Source organism: Acomys minous, assembly GCF_964271855.1.
Source record: "Acomys minous genome assembly, chromosome: 9".
In the NCBI taxonomy this organism is placed as follows: Eukaryota; Metazoa; Chordata; class Mammalia; order Rodentia; family Muridae; genus Acomys; species Acomys minous.
Genome location: NC_140490.1, coordinates 15,868,854 through 15,890,800, shown reverse-complemented (window position 1 = coordinate 15,890,800; position 21,947 = coordinate 15,868,854). Strand labels below are relative to the sequence as shown.

At 39.8% G+C, this 21,947-nt stretch overlaps 1 protein-coding gene across 7 annotated transcripts in view; it reads left to right on the top strand.

The window, feature by feature from the left end:
- Window positions 1–16,525, top strand: part of PTPN20 (protein tyrosine phosphatase non-receptor type 20) — a 68,122-nt gene extending 51,597 nt beyond the window's left edge. For 6 of the 7 annotated variants that reach the window (XM_084793903.1, XM_084793906.1, XM_084793904.1 and 3 more), the window contains 4 exons: window positions 5,733–6,067; window positions 7,820–8,039; window positions 14,029–14,091; window positions 14,934–16,525. In XM_084793903.1, coding sequence (XP_084650029.1) covers window positions 5,733–6,067; window positions 7,820–8,039; window positions 14,029–14,091; window positions 14,934–15,025 — 710 coding nt within the window. In that variant the 3' untranslated portion in view covers window positions 15,026–16,525. The remainder of the gene's footprint in view (window positions 1–5,732; window positions 6,068–7,819; window positions 8,040–14,028; window positions 14,092–14,933) is intronic. The other variant, XM_084793905.1, reaches the window with a different exon arrangement.
- Window positions 16,526–21,947: the final 5,422 nt, after the last annotated feature.

Below are 21,947 nucleotides of genomic sequence, written 5' to 3'. Positions count from 1 at the left end.
ACAGCCCTGTTCAAACTAAATATAAAGTGCTTTAACTGTGTCGTAAATGTTTTACATTAGTGTTCAAAATACAAGTCTTGCTTTAAAATTTTTTTTATATATTTATAATCAGCAGGAGTTTTTAAAGTTTTGACAAAAAGTTTAAGGGGCATGAAACAATCATACTTTCCTATTGATTTTTCAGATATTTTTGCAATTTCAGTTTACATAGTCGTATTTATGGCCTTGAACCATCATGCAAAGCAAGAAAGGCCTTTATTACAAGGGTTTCTGGGTGGAAACACAATACATTGCATTTATTTAACATTTTACAGCTTACAAAGCATTTTAATAGCTGATAAGGGAAATGACAACACATTATTTGTCAAGTCTCCCACTCCAGGTTGAATTTTTCTTCTGTTACCTGTCTCTGGATCAGGATGTAGTCAGGACTAATAATGGTAGCATTTTAAGTTTCTGAATATTCTTTATGACCATGTGAAGAGGGCAGAGAAGATGTGAATTTAAAGATGCCAAACAATTAGGAAAAGATGTTTTCAACAAATGATCTTATGGTCAGTTCCATATTTATGTAACAAAAAAGCCCCCCTCTAACCTTTACCTCATACTTTTTATAAAAATGAACTCAAAATGGGCCACAGAACTAAATATAATAAAAAACGTATTTTGGACTAGAGAGATGCCCCAGTAGTTAATAACACTTGCTATCCTTCCATAGGACCCAAGTTCAGTTCCCAGCACCCATGTCAGATGGCTCACATCTGCCTGAAATGGAATCAGGCACCTTCTGTCTTCTGTGCATGTGCACATACACACATGTGTGCACACACACATACCATATGTGGCATACACACAAAAGACATACATAAGTACACATAAATGATGTCTTTAATTAAAATATAAAAGCGTACAACTTCTTGGAGTAAATCCAAGAAAAAATTTAGCATCATTATATTTAGTAAAAATTTTCTCAGCAGAACACAAAACTCTGAAACTGCTAAGGGAAAAAATAATTAGACTTCATCAAACTCTAAAAACTTGCTCTTCCAAGTATACCATTCTAAAAGCAAAATGGCAAGTATCAGAATAGAAAAAAATTATGCACAAAACATCTACTTGACAAAGGATATACATTTATAATATAGTAAGAATTTCTATAGGTCAAAGAACAACAACCAGACAAGAAATGAGCAAAAAATTTGAGGAGCTTCATAGATGTCATTAAAAGTAGTTTTCTTCAGTTGGCAAAGCCAGGAATTCCCTTCACTGTCCGTGCTCAGACAGATCAGCTTTTCAGTTCTGTCTTAATTTAGTTAAAAGGGATTTCAACCATCTTTTCCTTCCATAAGGTATCACACAGGCCATTATGGTAAACGAGTAGCAAATACTCTGGATTTACTCACAACACATTTTCGTGTCAGAGAATGGAAGATACAACTAAAAGGAACTTCTGTGGTTGAAATTTCTAGGAGTTCAAGTTTGTAGGATATGTTGAAATACCCAGTTCTATGAAGAAGGATAAATTGCTGTATCTGGCTTCTGTACCAATAAGGAAGTACTGCCTGGTGAGCCTCCGGAGCTCCTTACTGGTAACATATTCCTCAGATGTTTCTGCCTAAGGGAATTCTCCAGAGAAGGCTCTGCTACAAATGTAGACTACCGTGTAAGCTTCCCTAGTGCTTGCACTCAGCAGATTTAATAGTCGGTGGTGGCAATGCTGTTCAGAACCTCTTGGAGTGCTCCAGAGACCCTTAGGATTGTGGACCAATGTCCTGCAATCCCTGTGGGAACCACTTCCTTTTGGAGAAGCAGGTTGTTAGCCTACTTTACACCTTAGCAGAAACTGCAAATTGTGGAGAACCAAGTAGATATTGCTTCTCTATGAACAACCAAGCCATTAATTGGGCATACACAGCAGCACTTGATTATCAGAAAGAAGTGTTAGATGTGAGGTTCTTCCTGAGTAGACTCTTGTAGTTACTTTCCTCTTGCTAGGACAAAGCACCATGACCAAGACAGCCTACAAAAGAAAGCATTTGGTTTGGGAGATAGTGGTTCCAGGGCATTGGAGTCCATAAGCATCATGGTGACAGGCAGGCCAGCATGACACCAGAGCAGTAGCCAAGAGTTAACATCTGACCCACAAGCAAGAGTCAAGGAGAATGTTAACTGGGAAGGGACATCTCAAATCTCAAAGCCTACCCGGTGACACACCTCCTCCAATAAGGTCCTACCTCCTAATCCTTCGCAAACAGTTCCACTAACTGGGGACCAAACACTCTTATAAATGAGCCAATGGAGGCCATTCTCAATCAACCGCCACAACCCTGAAGGCACAAAGAAGTTCCATTAAAAAAATGTCCAAGTATCCATGATCCCCATCCCTCGTATACTGCTTTTTTCCCCTAGCTTGCACCTATGTTCTTATGAGGAGTTCCCTATAATAAGTTGACAGGAGAAATAAGGGCTCCACATGCCTCTGTATTGTTTCTGTGGATTACCTACATCACTTGATGGTGTACCACCATAGCTGTTTTTGAGACATTTCTGCAGCATCATGATGGAGGATAATGTACCTACTGGGAATAACTTTGGTTGGTGTGCTTGTTTGTTCATTTTTCTTTTTTTTTAAAACTATTTTTTAAAGTTTAAAAAAAAGTATAACATATACAGCATTCTGCCTACATGTGTACCTGTCCACCAGAAGAGGCATCCAATCTCATTATAGATGGCTGTGAGCCACCATGTGGTTGCTGGGAATTGAACTCAGGACCTCTGGAAGAGCAGCCAGTGCTCTTAACCGCTGAGCCATCTCTCCAGCCCCCTCGGTTCTTCATTTTTCTTGAAGAAATGGTTGGAAGCTAAACTTAGGTGATAGCCAGTGCCTTAGCCAGGTGGATGGTCAAGGCCTTAGAAGAAACATAATTGAAAAATTAGTAACAAAGGTATATAGATAGAGCTTTCTAAGTAGGCAGACCCCATGTAGATCCCGATGTCTCATGTGAGTGCTCATGAAGAGTGGCTTCAGTAGATGACAGAAGCCATGTGCATAGGATATTGTCCTGCAGGCAGCAGTCATTTACCTTCATGACCCTGCCATTGCTCAGTAGCTCATGAAAAATCTGCCTATTTGTCCCTATTGGAAATTATGTATGGGTTCAGCTTGGTTGCCACTCACCAAGAGCAACCAGGCTATACTCAGTCAGCTGTACTAGTCATTGCTAAGTATCTGGGCCTCCAGAAGCATGGAGCAGCACTGAGTCCCTGACGGGAGACCATTCCCCGTGGTGGCAGGGAGTGCTGAGCCTCTTCTATCATTCAAGAAACAGTGAGCTTTTTTTTTCTTCAACAAAAGAGACATTTACTCTGAACATGGACTTGCTTTCTAGATGCAGTGCTTTTTACAAATTTACCATCTGTAGACCTACAGAATGCCACCCTCATGGTACTCCACACAAAAGAAGTCTTGTGGCAAATGGCTCCTACTAGTGGCTTTTCCTAGGAGGTTCTTATCACAGACTCCACCATCCTGAGGACACTTACTTGATATAGTGGTTGGATGTTGTTTTGAGACAATTATAGTGCTAAACAGGTGACTTTACCTTCCTGGGACCACACTCTCAACTAGGTTGGCTGTAGCCAGGGCTCAGATTAAGCGACACACACAGGAGCAACATTGCCCTGAATGTGTGGCTTTCCACTCTCTTTTTTCTGTTGTGCTGTTTTAAGAATATTTTTATTCTTTGAGAATTTTGTTTGTATTTTAGTCATACTCACCGTCACCAAATATTCCAGGATCCACCCCCCAATCGTGATGAAGGCCAGGCTACTCTGTGCAGACACTCTCTGGTGTGGGGCCTTTTACTGGGGCATGGGCTACTCTTTGGCCCCTGTGCTCTTAGAGAAAGCTTTTCCCAGCAGCCATCAGTTGCCAGAAGCACCCCCACACTAGGGGTGGAGCTTTGTGCCCAGCTCTCCTCTTCATGCTGGGATTTGCTTTGCTCAGGCTTTCACAGGCTGCCACAACTGTTATGAGTTCGCATATGCAATGGCCTGCTGTGTCCAGGAAATACTCGCCTTGTCATCCACATTCTCTGGCTCTTACATTTTTATGTTCCCTCTTCTGCAATGGTGCCTGAGCCTTTGGAGGAAGGAGCAGAGTGTATATGCACATTCTGCATCTCTTATTCTCTGCCATGACTGAGTAATCATGGGTCTCTACATTGATCAATAATTATCCACTACAAATACAAGCTCCTGGATGAGGACCTAGAGGTACTTTAATATGTGAGTATAATGACAAGTATATATGGGTCTTTCGGAGTTGATTTTATATCTGTTCACTTAGCATCATAATAGTAGGTTTATCCTAGACCTATAACCGTCTAGCCATAGTTTCTTGGTCTGATAAAGGTATCCAGTATAGGTTTAATCATGTGGGGTGGACCTTTAAGCCAATCAGAAAGTAGTTCATTACTTCCTTGAGGTCTTACCAACTCTCTTCATTAATATTATCTGAACCCAAGTGATGACCTTTTGCAAACTTGAGTCTTTCTTGAGAGTCAACAAAGCATGTAGTTACCTGGTGACTCGTGGAGCCCAGAAGAGCTTGTGTAGTGTGGGATGAATAGGACAAGAGTTTGAGCTGAGTAGTTGTGGTTTTTATCTGTTACAGCTTTTACTAAATCATTTGACAAATTTAATCTTCCTTTTTAAAACTAAAAATGTTTATATAACATTTGAGATGGAGAGATGTTTCATCAGTTAGTAGCATGTATTGCTCTTGCTCTCATTTTGAAATACTTGGTGTCTTCGTATATTTAGCAATATACTTTTCTACTCATCTTTATAAGAAAATTCTGTATACTGTGTTGGAATTCTAGAAAGATTCTGTCAGAAGTCACAGACCTTGCTTGGTGACCATTAAGCACAGTGTCGTTGCTAAATGACTGGCATCCTGAGTGGTGGGGCGGGGGGCGCAGTTGGTGAGAACACTTCGTGTTGTGGACTCTTCTGCTTTCTACATGGGTGCACTGGTGGAGCAGAGCACCAGATGTCAGTGTGTGGTGACGCAAGAGCTCCTGACCTGCGAGTTTCTTCTCCTACTTCCAGACAGTGTTGGGCAAGCCTTATTTGGAGTCAGTACTTTCAGATTCATCTTTCTGCCACATACTGTGTTTGATTGCCACATTACTGCACCCAGTGGCAGCTGGGAAAGGACTGGGAAAAATGCCTGCTTGGCTGTAATCAGGGCATTGGTGGGCTTCTATTGATACAATTTGTCTCTAAACTATTATCATATCCATTCTGTAAAAACTGTGGTCTTTGTTGCCCTACACCTACAGATTTCCCTGATTTTCAGGAGAACAGCATTCGCTCTTGCCCCCGGGGTACTTCTTTGCTGTGTTCAGTTGGATACTACTGTATCTTTGGTCTGACACACTGTTCTCACAGAAATCCCATAGATGCTTGACAGTGCTGATGGCATTCTTCTCATTTATTAAAGATTCTCTTAAAATCCTCCTAATTATGTATTCTGTAGTTCTGCTAATAGGTTCTGTGGAGGGATGAATTTAATTTAGCCCCTTTGAAAAGAATTTCCTATGTAACTTTTTGAGGATGTGATAAAGAAATGCATGCATTGCCTGTGTGTGATGCTTTCTTGAAGTCTGGCTATATTACATGTCCCACTCTTCCATTCTTTTCACCACATGTTTCTGTTTCCATAATAGATGATTCAACACGTGTTCCTCTTGGAAACAACAAGGACTACATCAATGCTAGTTATATTAAAATAGTAAATCATGAAGAAGAGTATTTTTATATTGCTACCCAAGGACCACTGCCAGACACTAAAGAAGACTTTTGGCAAATGGTTATGGAAAATAATTGTAATGTTATTGCTATGATAACCAGAGAGATAGAAGGCGGAATTATCAAGTGCTACAGTTACTGGCCCATTTCTCTGAATGAGCCTTTGGAACTTAAACACTTCCGTGTCTTTCTGGAGAACTCTCAGATAACTCAGTATTTCATCATTCGAGTGTTTCAGATTGTGAAGAAGTCCGTAAGTCTTAAACGCCGCTAGTAGATACATGCTTTACAGTTTAAGCAGTGTGTTAGGATAAGGGTGGACTATAGAGTGAGGGTATGTCGTGCTTGGTTGCAGTCACTGGGAAGCCTGCTCTTTTCTGAAGGGAAATGGATGAGGCATGGATCTGTAGCAGAGAGGGTACGTGGAGGAGGACCAGAAGGAGTGGAGGCTCAGGTTGGGATGTATTGTATGAGAGAAAAGTAAGTAAAAAGAAAAAAGAAGTAACTTTTGCTGGTGTGAATAAATAAATAGAAAAAAGAAGTAGCTTTAATCCCAGCATTCAAAAGGCAGAGGCAGATGGACCTCTGTGAGTTCAAAGCCAGCCTGGTCTACACAGAGAGTTTCAGGACAGCCAGGGATACATAGAGAAACTGTATCTAGAATGAAAAAAAAAGTAACTTTTTACCTCTTTGTAGTCTAGAAATGAAGCCAAACTTTACATAGCCAAACACTGGCTGGAGAGAAAAGAAAATGTGAAGAGGAAAGCAGGGCGGGAGTGGGAGTACGAGATGCGTCAGGTGCTGTGGTGGCTTTGGTGGTTTTAGTGGCTTCTGCCAAGGGTAGCAGCCTGCTGAGTTGTCAAAAGTGCTCACCACTGTGCTGGATTTTACTGGTGCCCAGAGTTGCTGTGCTCAGTGACAATGCCAAGAGTCACATGGGATGCTTTGAGAGCTGAGATGGGAAATGCTTACTGCGATCTGGAGTGTGGGAAAGAGGAGTACGGAAGGTAACATCACATCTAGATGATGAAGGACCTAGATGAGGAAGAACAGGAGCAGACAGTTGAAAAAGGCCTTGCCTTGGGTGTGTATATAGAAACATAAAGAAATTAAGCGCGTATGGAACGTAAATTTGTCCATTTGCAAAGAACAATGAGAGGTAAAGTGTGGCTGTAGACAGAAAGCAGGGACCAACTAGAACATAAAAGGCCCACTTCCGCAAAAGAACATGAATTTTATAAAGTAATAATTGGGACAAAACACTCCCAGGTGATGATGTTTGTTTTGTTTTAAATAAAATTGCCAGACTTACAGGACACTTAAGACTTGTGACTTGTGACGTCAAAATCGTTTTGAAATCACACTGATCATGCACTGTAGTAATGGCTACTGTGCCAGGATGCCCAGGCTCTTTTGAATGTGCCAGTCCAGATTTTTACTCTTAAGTAATTGGAAATCTTGGTTTTTCTGTATCAGGCTAATGATATAGAAGAGAGGTGGTAGTGTAAGATTTGAAAGGCATACATTAAAATCCAGGGATGAAAGATGTAACCCTGTGACCAAGCATATACCTCTCAGCTCTCCCAAGTCTGATCTCTAAAAGTGGAGGCAAAAATAGTGCTTTTGTCTTCAGCTGATATTAGATAAGCCATGAAATATTAGGTAAGCTGTGAGATATTAGATAAACCATGAGATATTAGCTAAGCCGTGAGAAGCTCCTGCTTACCACACTGCTTGGTCCTGCCTCCTGATAGCATCCTTGTATTTATTGTTTTCATTATTGTGTTCTGTTTTTTAAATGGAGAAAAGCTCATCCTGGCAACATCCAGAGTTGTAAATAAACATTTCTGTACATTTGAGTACCTTCCTGTACTTGGAATGTTCTGTATACCAGTATGTACTGTCATCTCCATCACCACCATCGCTGGTGTTGTCACTGTATTAGAAATTCAAATGAGATCTCTAATATAAGAAATCAATAAACCTCTCTGTGTCTCTCTAACAGACAGGAATGAGTCACTCTGTAAAACACTTGCAGTTCACCAAATGGCCAGACCATGGCACTCCTGCCTCAGCAGATTTTTTCATAAAGTATGTCCGTTATGTGAGGAAGAGCCACATTACAGGACCCCTGCTTGTTCACTGCAGTGCTGGTGTAGGCCGAACAGGGGTGTTCATGTGTGTGGATGTGGTGTTCTCTGCCATCGAGAAGAACTACTCAGTAAGTACGTGATAAAGCAGATGAACTGATTCTGTCTCTAAACATGCTTCTTAACAGCCCAGCGTGATTGGAAGCCTGTGACCTGGACCAGCACAGCACATCAAATGCACATTAATCAGCTTAGCAGACCTCATTCTCACCGGGCTGTCTCAGGCCCCTGGGAATGGCTGTGAGGAGGAAAGTGTATTATATACATAACCAGCTAGGATAGTATAGAAAGCAATGGACACTGTAAGCACACATTCATTTCCTCCCTCCGTGTGCCACTGTGGCTTTAGTATTTTGCTAGATAATTTCAGTAAAGTACACGTGCTTTTGATGAACAAATCTGACATGCATGTAAGTTGAAAAATGTTGAGCTCAGAGTTGATGAGGGGCCTCTAGGCCTAACTGCCAGTCTTCCTAAATACTTTAGCTTTGGGTGACTGTGGAAGCTGCTCATTCTATCTCCAATACCAGTTGTATTATTTTATACTTTTTGTGACTTATTCTTTTTAACTGTGTGTATGTGTGTGGGTATGGGCACATGCCAGGAGAAAATAGAGTTACAGGGGTTGTGAGTTGTTCAACATGGTGCTGGGAATTGAATTCAAGTTCTCTGCAAGAGCAGTATGTCCTGTGGAGCACGAGCCATCTCTCCAGCCCTCAAAAGCAATTTAGTTTTTTTTTTTTTTTACATAAAATGAGGAGAGAGATATTCATGGCTCTGAGCTAAATATTAGCAATCCTTTTCTTTTCTAAACTGAGGTGTTAGAGACAGAGTTTGATATATGGGAATTGTTACTGTTACCTAAGCAGACTGAGAGGGAGATTTACATGAGTGGTACAATAGCTTGCCTCCTGAACTTTTGTGTGCTGCAGCTCTGAGGGGAAGGGATCGCTTAGTGTGCAGGCACTGTGGAAGGTGGCTCTCACGCTGCCCATAAGGAATGTGGAAGTCCTTACTTCAGTCATGAGTCTAAGAGGTTGAGAGCCGTTTGCCCAGGAAGGCATATTTTGCAGTTATCTTCCCATGGGACAGTGTCAGCACTGAAGTCTCTGGCTTTGTGTAGCCATAAGCCAATAGAGACAGGCTGCGCTGTGGTGGAAAGGGGGATGCTGTATTTTCAATGCTTACCGTCAGAGGACATCAAGGAGGAGCAAGAACAGTGGTCCTTAGGGAAAGACGGATCTTCTCCTTTTCAAAAGCATGGGCCCACATATCTCCTGGCATTTCACTTTTCTGATTGTGCGTTGGTCTCTGAACACTGAAGGACAGATCTGCCTACTTCAAGCTGTGCAACTGAGGATGAAAATGATACAGTTTCCAAAACAGATTCAGAATATCACTATGAAGATTGGATATAGACTGGCTAGTCAAAAGATAAAAAGACAAATGTTTTAAAATGCTGAAAATGTATGCATGTCTATCCTTGTTTATACTCCTGTGGCAGCTGTGTATTATCTTTTGTCAAATCATAATAGCTTCTTACACTTAAAATGTGCCTTATTGCTGATCTTACATAGTTTATTCGGCAGTTTTTCTTTCTTAGTAGTACTTTGTCTAAGTCAGGTTGTAGCTCAGTGGTGGATGCTTGCCCAGTATGTACATGGATTGAGATCCAGCAATGAAAAAAAATGATGCTTCTGTTTGATGAAATACTGCGGCCAAAAATAAGAGACACACCTATTGTTTCTTGACTTTCCATAGAACAGGCTGTCAGCAACTCACACTCTTCCTGTCCTATGGGCCTGGGAAACTTTACGCGGAAGCCATTGTTGTCATCAGAGTTAAGTCTGAAGAATGCCCTGTGGGACCTGGACATGCCCTGCTGTGCCAACTGCACACGCTTACTCAGGCGTCTTTCTCTGCCCCCTACAATATAAAATTCAGAGAACACATAATCATTCAAATCTTCTTTTTGTTATTTATAGCCACTTTAATATTTAATCGAATTAGGTTAAAACCTCTTAAAACATAGAAAGCAAACTAGCTCTTGTCTTGAAGAAACGTCAAGAGTTTGTCAGAAATTTTCAGCAAATGCTTTTTTTCCATTGTGAGCATATAGTAATATTAACCACCAGCTAATGTAATGAAGAGAATTGTGATGCAATGAGGAGAACAAGCCAAGTTTTAACACATTTTCCTTTGTTTGGTTGTTTTGTTTTGTTTTTGTTTTTTGGTCTTTTGAGACAGGGTTTCTCTGTGTAGCCTTGGCTGTCCTGGACTAGCTTTGTAGCCCAGGCTGGCCTCTAATGCACAGTGATCTGCCTGTCTCTGCCTCCCAAGTACTGGGATTAAAGACGTGTGCCACCACGCCCAGCATAACATATTTTCCTTTGTATAATTTAATTTTTTTTCGAGACGGGGTTTCTCTGTGTAGCCTTGACTGTCCTGGACTCACTTTGTAGACCAGGCTGGCCTCGAACTGACAGCGATCTACCTTCCTTTGCCTCCTGAGTGCTGGGATTACGTATAATTTAACTTTTATACAACATTATTAACCATTGTCTCATCTGGAAGGTACTGGATTTTGCTTTTTGCTTTGTTAGTAAAGTAGGACTTCCATAAAGCAGTGTGTTGATTTATCTTCTGATCTAAAGTCTTAGTCTTTTTTGTCATTGCAGTTTAAATGCCTAAATTTCATCCTATGAAGTATAAGCTGCAAGTCACATTTGTGCTGTGGTGTTTTGGGTTTGATGGTTTAGAGATAAATGCATTTGTCAGCAGTGCAAACACAGCTTGACAGAAGGGAAACGCTCCTTGATTGTGTCATGTTCCCACCAAGCATGCAGTGACTGAATCACCGTTAGCAATGTTTATACATACATTCAGTGGCAGTGGTGTCATACCCTGTCATTAGCTAGTTCCCAACCTATCAAACTAGAGCATCATTAGAAATAACTGTCTTTTGCTACCTATTTACCAAAATTCCAAAGAAAGAAATTAGAACAGTTTTAACCATTATTTGAAGGCCGTATATGATTTTTACTGTTAGCAATTTAAACGCTATTTTGTAAGAAGTCTGTTGAACAGTAATGTGTGAAATACTGAATGCTGTGTTTTTGTTGATATGGCCATATTGTTTTTTTATCCAGCACTGTTATAATGTTAAAGCTTCTGGTTGGCTTTATAATCTACTACTCTATAAAATAATCCTTTCATTTCTTATTATGAATAGCAATTAAGTTAATGGTTCCTTTGTTACTCACCACATCTTTGTAAATAATGCCAGTAAGGTTTTAGCAGATCATAAACAGTAATCATTATAGAACCCAGTTAGGGGTGGAACCTCAATTCCAGCAGAATTTGTTTGAACTCTTTTAGTCTTCATTTCTTCTCAGTCATTTCCATTGTCATTTTTTTTTGACCAGCACAACCAAACTTGGAAGGCTGTGTGCTTTCTTAACAAGATAATTCAGCAAAGCTTCTTTTGCCAGCAATAAATTATAGTTGAGGACTGAAGATTAACTGCCATAATTTTACCGAACACTGTTACAGTTTTAAAGCTTCCAAAGAAATAGAGGCCTTAACTTTAATGGCTTCTCCTTAGTTTTGTGCATCATGTTTCAAATTTCAAGTCTAAGAATCCAGATCCTAAGAAATTCAAGTTTCAGATTTTAGATCCAAGGCCATTCTCTGTGTTGCATGTGTAAAGTATGAGGTTTTGATTGAGATTTATTCTCTTATTTACTTATTGGCTATGGATAACCAGTTAGTCCAGAACTGTTGTTAAAAAGGTTTTTCTTCCTACATAGCATTATGCACCTTTATAAAAAATCATTTGGAGTAGCCCTGGGCTCTTCTGGGTCTGCTCTCTGTCCCACTGAGATATGTGTCTTATTTTGCTGTCACTATCATCCTTCAGATTTATGAAACCATGTAAAAGATTTAATTTTAGATAGAATGATTCCTTAAACTTTGTTCTTACATTTCAAGATTGTGCCAGCCTGTTCAGAGGCTGTGTTTTCCAATATAAATTTTATGATTATTTTGTGCCTTAGTTTGGATTTCTATTGCTGCAATAAAACATCATGACCAAAGCAGCTTGAGGAGAAATGGATTTATTTCAGCTTCCAGTGCCATGCCACACACTGGACCTCACTGGTGAAAGTCAGGGCAGGAACTCAAGGCTGCAACTATAGGCAGGAGTGCCGCTTACTAGCTTGCTTCCCATGACCACCCTGCCTATGGATGTCACAATTGACTGTGGGCTAGGCCCTCCTACATCCATCAGCCAATCATAAAAGTACAGTGCAGACTTGCCTTCCAGGCCAATCTTATGGAGGCGTTTGCTTGGTTAAGATTTCTTCTTCCCAAATGTGTCTCTAACCTCTGACAGGTTGACATAAAACACAGTCAGCACAGCTTGCTTTCTGGGATTGTGGTAAAAATTACTTTGTATATGAATTTTTGGGAGAACTGACATGTTTCCTGTGTCGAATCAACAAATCTGTGGATATATTATGTATTTTCTCATTTAATAGGCCTTTTGTAAACATTCCACAATTTCCAGAATAATATGTGTTGTGTTAACTTTATCCTGTTTCATTTTCTTTGAAGAAATTGGAAATTTGCTATTTTAACTTTCAGTTTTCACATAGTTATTGCAATAAAAATGAAATGTAGACATGCAGATGGCTCTTGCATGTTGGTTTTATATCAAGCTCATTTGTAGGCTAATTACTCGTCATTTCTACATAGATGGTTTGTGTCATCTGCAAATAGATTTATTGATTTCTTTTAAATATGCATGCCGTTTTTATTTTCTGCACTAATTCTTCTATAATTTGTTCTATAAAAGACCCTAGGGAAAGGATTAAAGCAGGCTAAAGAGTAGGATAAAATACTTGCAAACTTTGTATCCAAGAAATGCTATGCATCTGGAATACATAAAGAACCCTGAAAAGCAGTAGCCACAGTCACTAAAGTGCTTGCCACGCAGTCCTGAGGCCCTGACGTCAATCTTGCGACCCCACATAAAGAGCTGAGCATGATACCATTCATTCGTAATCCTAGTGCTTGGGAGGTGGAAACAGGTGGATCCCAGGAGACTACTGATTAGCCAGTCTAGCCTAACTGATGAGCTCCAGGTCCCAGAAGGAAACCATCTTATAAAATTGGCTGAACCACTCCTGAGGGATGAGACCTAAAATTGACTTCTGGGTTCTACATGTACATGGACTTACACATGCATGGACATACCACACAGTACACACACAAACATACATGCACACACACAGAGGTAAGGAGAGAGAGAGAGAGAGAGAGAGAGAGAGAGAGAGAGAGAGAGAGAGAGAGAGAGAGAGAGAGAGAGAGAAGAGGAGAGGAGAGGGAAGAGGAGGGATTATAGTTGAAAATATGAAAATACCACATCAACATAGCCTGTGTCGGCATGCCTGAAGTGCCTATAACACCCTGACTTTCCAGATGAGTCATCTGTGCCTGAGTTACTCGGTAGGCTGTTCAGTTGGTCACTCTCAGCAGCACTCCACTGCCAGTGTCCCGGTGCAGTGAGAGTTCCTAAATTCTTCAAGTTTCTGCACCCATGTCATTGTAAGCTAGCAGCAGACCTTTGTGACCTGCAGTCTGTGGCCGCTGTGCACTCTACAGTGTTTAGTGGCCATGGCCAATGGTCTCTCTTTGAATTGACAGGGCTCTTTATATCAGGAACATCCCATGTAGCCATAGAAGGCCTGCTGTGCTTGTTCAGAACTGTACTGCTGCGTTCAGTTCTTTCTTTTGTTAGCATAAAGGGAGCCCGTTCTTTGAGAGCATTCTTCTCCTAAATGATGGTTTCCTTCTTCCCCCTGCAAAGCCCACTGAAACAAGTCTTTCTTATTCATTAGGCTGAATTTTAGAGTGTATATTGTGACTAGAAAGGAGGAGACCTTTCTGGTTACGTCCTGACATCTCTTTTCACTAGAAGGAGATAGACAGTACTCATGTGGCAGTCTGTGAGTTTGTGTCTTTCCACTGTCTAGATCACTCAGTTACCTTCATCTTATTTCAGTTCAACATTATGAACATAGTGACCCAGATGAGAAAACAGCGTTTTGGCATGATTCAAACAAAGGTGAGTGTTACTTACAGAAATCTAAGAAGAACAGTCAAGAACAAGATTAGCATGGTTAAGACTGGACGGTTCATAACGCTTTTTGTAATCTCATTCATTGTTACTGTTCCAGGTAGATATTGGTGAACTTATTTTGCTCTGATAACCTTGATAAAGTACATTAGGTTCCCAGCAATGGAATCCATCCCATGGGGGTTACTCAGACAGCAAGGGGAGGGATTGGCACTGAAACTGAAGTCACAGGCCTTGACCATAATGCCATGCTGCATAGCCAGTATATCACGTTACTACTAAGTTTATAGACAGCAATTTGAAATATGTACTTGCCTCTATTTATCTCTATTTCTCTATCTATTTATCTATCATCTATCTATCACCTATCTGTTATTGGAACACTATAAAGATATGTGTTTATATCACAGATTAGTTTGTAATTGCCAGGAGAAATAAAGAGAACATTTATAATAAAAATAGTTGCCTCTGCACTGACATTATAGTATATATAACATGTCTATATAAGTAGGGATATACTTGGGTATATAAATATGTAACAATTGCATACATTTGAATTAGATTAGCTAGAGATGATACAAGGAAATGGGTGCTGACATCTTCCTTCTGTTTAGACACTGTTAAGGAGTCCTAGACCAAGATTTATTTTGGTTACTTATCTTCTTCATATTCAAAACCCACACTTGCATTAAAAAGTCCCTAAGTATTTGTAGATAAATATTTGTTATTTGAATGGAATTTTTTTAAGTTATTGAAAAAATTGACAAATGTGTTCTCCCAAAGGAGATATCAGTGTCCATTACTTAGCACTGTCATTTGTGTGTGTACAGGAGCAGTATCACTTCTGTTATCAAATTGTAGTGGAAGTTCTTCAGAATCTTCTGGATTTGAATTAAGAAAGACTTGTGCATCTCTTTTCTGAGAACACCAGGCATCTTGGAGTCTGAGCTGTGCTGAAGAGTCTGCTGGCCCCTTCTTATTTTCTCCCTGAGATCTCCCTGGAAGCAGTCACCACTGAGCTCAGAGTGAACAGGTTTTGCTCGCTATTTCTGGAAAATAGCAAAATACCCTCCCATATTTTCCAGTGAAACAAAAGTTACATGAAACAAGCTCAGCTTAGCTGTTTGGTTTATGGGATTACGGAGTTCAATAAAAGACTTAAATATATTTGTTAAGCTTTTATTTGGAAAGGTGGCCAGAGGCCTCAGAAAATTTCCAAGACTTTACAAGCTCAATTCTGGGAGAACATGGGGGCAATCATCTGACCTTGCATTGGCATCTTGCAAACATATTTATCTGTGTTCTTTAAAAAAAAGCTAGAGTCTATATTCTCAGTTGGTAATTGAATAATTCAAAAAGACTCTAATTAGGATGGATTGCCTTTTGATATAAAATGGTTTTCATGCCCTATGCTTCCATGGTCCCTGAGTGTCCTAGGGATTTCCAAGGAAGAGTTACTTCCTTTGGAGCTGCCGGGCCCTTGTCCTGCAGCCCTGGGAAGCACCTTGTGGGTGAACAGTGTCCCTCCTGAGCGCCACATGAACACACGTGAACAATCCCAAACTAAACTACTCATCCATCCATAAATTCAGTGGAAATGCTTGCCAGGCCCAACTAGACTTCTTCCCTATCCTGTCCCAACAGTTAATATCCCATCCCATCCCATCCCATCGGCATTATCAGAAGCAAATGGTAGATAAAGCATGGCACTCGGCCCTTAGTCCTTAGCTGACCAATAGACTTTAACATAATGATATTGCTACGTAAGTTTGAGTCATTCTTGGTACCCATTATACCATAGTCTTTTAAAACTAAGATCTGAAAAAGAATTTTTTCTCTAGAGGACCGTTAAGCCATTTCTTTCCTCTATAGAAGGATTTAGATGCTGGACATTGGAACTTGATTTTGGAAAACCAAATTCGTAGTTGTGAAAGTGAAAACTTCCATATGCTTGTTAAAAAAAATTCTGGCCGTTATTACATTCATCATATCAGGGTTGTGCCTTAGGACAATGAAAATGATTCTTTGGTTAAGGGTTTTCAGTGATCAGTCATTCCTAATTATAAGCCACAAAGCAATTGATAAGTGTATTTGTACAGTGAATTCAGTAGCGATCAGAGCTGTGAATCATATTGAAAATTCCTAAAATTATAAATCCTAAACTTTTAAGATGTTTATTTCTTTGGGCAAATGATTACTTGAATTTGGTTGAATTAGAATTGATAATTCTCAGTTTAAAAATAATTATATGTCATATTTGGCATTTACTCAAGTTGATTATAGCTATTTATACTGTTTATATGCATAATTGTTTGTGATGAACAATAATATTTGATTATTGGTCTTTAACATTTGCATCTGTAACTGTATTTTCATTCTGCTACTATAAATTAATAAGTATACTACACAACAATGTTCCCAAGACTGACTTAAGTTGTTATTAAATAAAAATATTTACTATGTACTGCCTGAAGTATTTTTATTTATCAGATCTTTTGATTTCTTGTGAAGAAACATTCCCCTGTCTTGTTGAACATGGTCTTTCTCTAAGGTGTGTCATATTTTTACAGCTAAACTATGTTGAGTTTTCCAGGGAATTTAAATAAGTAAACATGGACACACTGGTTGCTTTGTTTTCATTTCATCCTTGAAGGTGAGTTTCAAGTAAAGACCTTGGATTTCTTGAAATCCTAACCTCTACACTAGTAGTGAATCATTTTCTACCTAGGATGTGAATATAACTCTCATTGGTACTTTGTGAGGATGTAAAAACTGATTTAAATAAAGTTTAAAGGCATTTAAATATAAGCATGGCTATTTATTAACTTTTAAACTTCAAGTAAATATTTTAATGATGCTTAAGTGTTAGGCCAATACTTTTCAGAAATAAGTATATTTTAATCTTCCCACTGGTTTTACTAATTTATTTTCTTTGGATCTTTTCACTCTGTAACACTCAACTTCCAATGACGTTTACATAGATAACTCAAAAACCATTTCAGTGATTTTATTTTATTGAAAAATCTCAAAGTGAAATCTCTAAAATGAATCTTCCATTTTTTACTTAGTTTCTTCTAAGCCCTGGAAAGACTCAATTTTTTTCTGTGTTGTCTTGAGGTTTGAATAACTGAAGAAGAAGAAGAGGAAGAGTTGGAATGTATCCACTTGTCCAAACCAATCAATGGGCTCAGTGGGGCAGAGGGATGGTCCAGAGCACAGAGTCTATAGTGACAGTGCAAAAGTCGGAGCAGTGCCTTCATTATGAAACAGTCTGAATTTGAAGGTGTCATAAAAAGCTATCCAGTATAGCTATTACCACTGAAGGTTGAAAATGATAGATGGCTTTTTAGACACTCACATCATGTTTGAAGGTGGAGATGTAGACCCTGTTCATAAACCCATCAGCGCCATCACTGATGAGCTGACTGGTGAGAGGGTGAAACACAAAGTGCAGCCATTGCTTTAGTATTGGTTGGAAGTTGGAACAAAGTATAACATTAGAAAGTGTATTACAAAGTCAGAGTTCAGGTACTTTTGTAAAATTTTCTCTACCTCTACAGCTACTCACCTATCTATAGATTGCACACCAACTACAGACTGCCTTTGCTCATAATGCTGTAGGCTCATTTGCTTACAAGTTATTTTCTACAACTGCTTTTGTGCTGTAATAGAGGTGTCTGGGTTATTCATATTAAGGATCATGTGGATCATGCAGTCTAAAGTATTTACTGCCTGGCCCATTTAAAGAGAAGTTTTGCCAACCCCTTTATATCCGTGATAGAGATATATTAAACATAAAACAAAAAGTTGTATGAAATCAGACATAGGCATGGTGGCACATGCTTTAATCCCACCACTCAGGAGGCAGAGGCAGGGAGATGTCTGTGAGTCCAAGGCCAGCCTGGTCATAGTGAGTTCCAGGCTAGCCAGGGCTATGCAGCGAGACCCTCTTTCAAAAACCAAGATGACTTAAGATTAAGCTTAATAAGAACTGAGTAGTTAATGCTTAGGTTCTAGATAAACAATAAATTCACGAAGGAGCCCAGATACTTTCAAAAAAGAAAAGTTGAGATGAAAGGAGAATAACCAAATTATGGTAGAAAAGTCAGTGATTTAAACACTATGATTCTAGGAAGGAGTGTAGCTCAGTAGTAGAGCATTTGCCTAGCACACATGAAGCCCTGTTTGGTCCATACCACCAGAAAAAAAGAAAGTTATTAGAGTGTAGAGATATGAGTCAGTGGAACACAAGATAGTTGTCAATTCCACAGTCATACATTACATCTTTTAAGCTGTTATTGATTATGAATGTGTATGTGTATTTTTGTGTTTGTGCATGTCACAGTGTACATGTAGAAGTCAGAGGACAACTCCCCAAAGTCAGCTTTCTTTCTTTCTTTCTCTTTCTTTCTTTCTTTCTTTCTTTCCTTCTTTTTGTTTGTTTTTTCTAGACAGGGTTTCTCTGTAGCCTTGGCTGTCCTAGACTCGCTTTGTAGACCAGGCTGGCCTCGAACTCACAGTGATCTACCTGTCTCTGCCTCCTGAGTGCTGGGATTAAAGGCGTGCACCACCATGCCTGGCTAAGAGTCAGCTTTCTCCTTCCACTGTGTGGGGCCCAGGGAGTGAACTTCTGTCAGCAGCCTTGGCAGCTAGTAACCTCTGAACCACCCCACTTACCCAGCTCTATTTGCATTTAGAAAAATCTGTTCCTGTTAAAGTTAGTATTTAAAGTCCACATCTTAAAGATTAAAACAAATATTTATAGATATGATGATGCTGAAAAGATAGACAAATATACAATATTAGACAAATATTATTAATTGTTAGGATAAGTGGAAAACATTGGGAGATATTGCTGAGGTCTGGATTGTCAACCAGATCCACATGATATTTAAAGAACACTGCACCAAATTATAGCACAACACATTTCTTTTGAAGTGTGCAGGATAAGAGATAGTAAAGTTTATGTCTCAGTAAAATTTAAAAGCATTAGCCAGGTATGGTGGCACAAGCCTTTAATCCCAGAACTCTGGGAGGCAGAGGTAGGTAGATTGCTTTGAATTTGAGGCTAGCCTGGTCTACAAAGTGAGTCCAGGACAGCCAGGGTTACACAGAGAAACTCTGTCTCAACTCCCCTGCCCCCATTGCTAAAAAAAAAAAGAATTATAATATTACTATATAAAATATGTTTATGTGTTAACTAAAATCATAGTTTTCAAAATATTGGTGCCCCATATTTGACCATATCCCCTGGATGGGGAGGCCTGGTGGCACTTAGAGGAAGGATAGCAGCCTACCAAGAAGAGACTTGATACCCTATGAGCATATACAGGGGAAGGAGGTCCCCTTCAGTCACAGTCAGGGGAGGGGAGTAAGGGGGAAATGGGAGGGAGAGAGGAATGGGAGGATACAAGGGATGGGATAACAATTTAGATGTAATATGAATAAATTAATAAAATATACATTAAAATATGAAGAACACATGTATTTCTTTTTTACATTTATTTTGTGAAGGGAGCGTTGCATGTGTCACCATATGAACTTGGAGGTCAAAGGAGAACTTGTAAAGGAAGTAGGTTCTCTTCTTCCACTATGTGTGGCCCAGAGATTAAGCTCAGTTTGTCATCTTGGCAGCAAAAGCCCTTGCCTACTAAGCCATCTCACCAGGCCAATATATATTTGTGTTTTTCTAAATAACCCAGAAGTCAAAAGAGAATTTATCAGAGAAGTTAAAGAGTATTTCAAACAAAATGAAAATGAAACTGTGCTATATGATAATAAAGTCAGGAGAGAAAGTGGTGCATTTGATTTAAGCTCTGTTGTATTTTATACCTATGATATCTCCACATTAGCTGTTTTAAAACTATTCCCAAGCTGAAACTCAAATCTGGAGGGACCTTTGCCTTGAAGATGATGCTAAGGCTTAAGAATGGATAAGCTGCCTGAAGAATGGATAAGGTGAAAACCAAGGACTGAACCCTAGGGAGCTCCAGTGTTCTTTACCATCCTTGGTGGCCTGGCTGCAGTGCCACTTATTCACTCATAAGAAGTACTGTGTAGAGGGGCCCCAGGGACATACAGGTCCAACCTCCAGCCTAAGGATCCACCCACTTGCCCAAGGAGGGTATCCGGTGCCTGGATAATCCTACCTCCAGGCCACATCCATACCCACCTAACTGAGGAGGGCTGCCAGACACCAGGAACATCCAATCTCTGGCTCAGAACTCTACCTGCCTTCACAAGAAGACCTGCCAAACCAGACCACAGGATCATCCATGTTAGACACTTTCACCTCAATCTCCTGCTTGGGGTTCCAACTGGTACACAGCCAGCAGTGGAGAGCTGCAGGCTATCCCAAGTTTCAGCCTCAAGCACAAGGCTCTACCTACATTCCCCAAGGTGAGAGCTCCTACCTGCTTACCCCAGAAGGGCTATCACACCCTTGGATCATCTAACCTCGTGCCCATAGCTCTATCTGCCTTCCCAAGGAAGCCTGCCAGGCCCTAGGGACATACAGTTCCAGCCTCTGGTCCATGGCTCTACCTGCTTTACTGAGGAGGGCTGCCAGACCCTATGAACACCCATACTCAGGTCCAGGCCTCTACCCACCTTCCCTAGGAGACATGCTGACTGGACACCAGGATCATAAAGGTTAGTCCAACCTACTCCAATCTCCTGTCTGGGATTCCAATTGGGATACAGCCAGCAGAGGGGAGGTGCTAGCTTTCTTTCAAGTTCCATCCTCAGACCCAAGGCTCTATTGCCCTTCCCTAGGAGTCCTATAGGCACCAGAAACACCCAGCTAACACCAGAGACAACCAGAAGGCTAAATAAAGGCCAGCTTAAGAATAGAACCAAGAAGATCCAGGGCAATATGGCACCACCCGAACCCAGCTACTCTACTACAACAGGCCCTAGATATAACACATCTAAAATATAAGAAAATGATCTAATATCTATTCTTATGAAGACAATAGAGGCCTTTAAAGAGAAAACAAATAAATCCCTTCAAGAAATATAAGAAAATGCAATCAAACAAATGAAGGAAATGAATAAAACCGTGTAAGACCTGAAAATGGAAATAGAAACAATAAAGAAAACACAAACTGCAGAAATCCTGGAGATGGATAACTTAGTGAAGAGAACAGACACTGGAGAGAAAAGCGTCACTAAAAAGAAAAAGAAAAAGATGAAAGAGAGAATCTCAGATGTACAAGATTGAAGAAATTGATACATCAGTCAAAGAAAATGTTAAGTATAAGAAGTTCTTGACACAAAATATCCAATAAATCAGAGACATTGAAAAAAAATGAAACCTAAGAATATTAGGAAAAAGAAGAGAAAATTCCTGGCTCCAAGGGCCAGAAATATTTTCAACAAAATTATTGAAGAAAATTTTCCAAAGAAAGTGATACTTATAAATATACAAGAAGCTTACAGAACATCGAATAGATTGGGCCAGAAAAGAAAATCCTCCACATAATAATCAAAACATGCAATAAATGCAGAGAACAAAGAAAGAATATTAAAAGCTGCAAGGGAAAAAGGCCAAGTAACATATAAAGGCAGGCCTATCAGATTTCTCAACAGAGACTGTGAAAGCTAAAAGGCCCTGGGCAGATAGATGTCTTGCAGACCCTAAGAGACCACAGATATCAGCATAGACCACTATACCCAGCAAAACTTTCAATCACCACAGATAGAAAAAACAAGATATTCCATGACAAAACCAAATTTAAACAGCATCTATGCACAAATCCAGTCCTACAGAAGATACTAGAAGGAAAACTCTAACCCAAGGAGGTTAACTACACCCAAGAAAATTCAGGAAATATACAACTCTA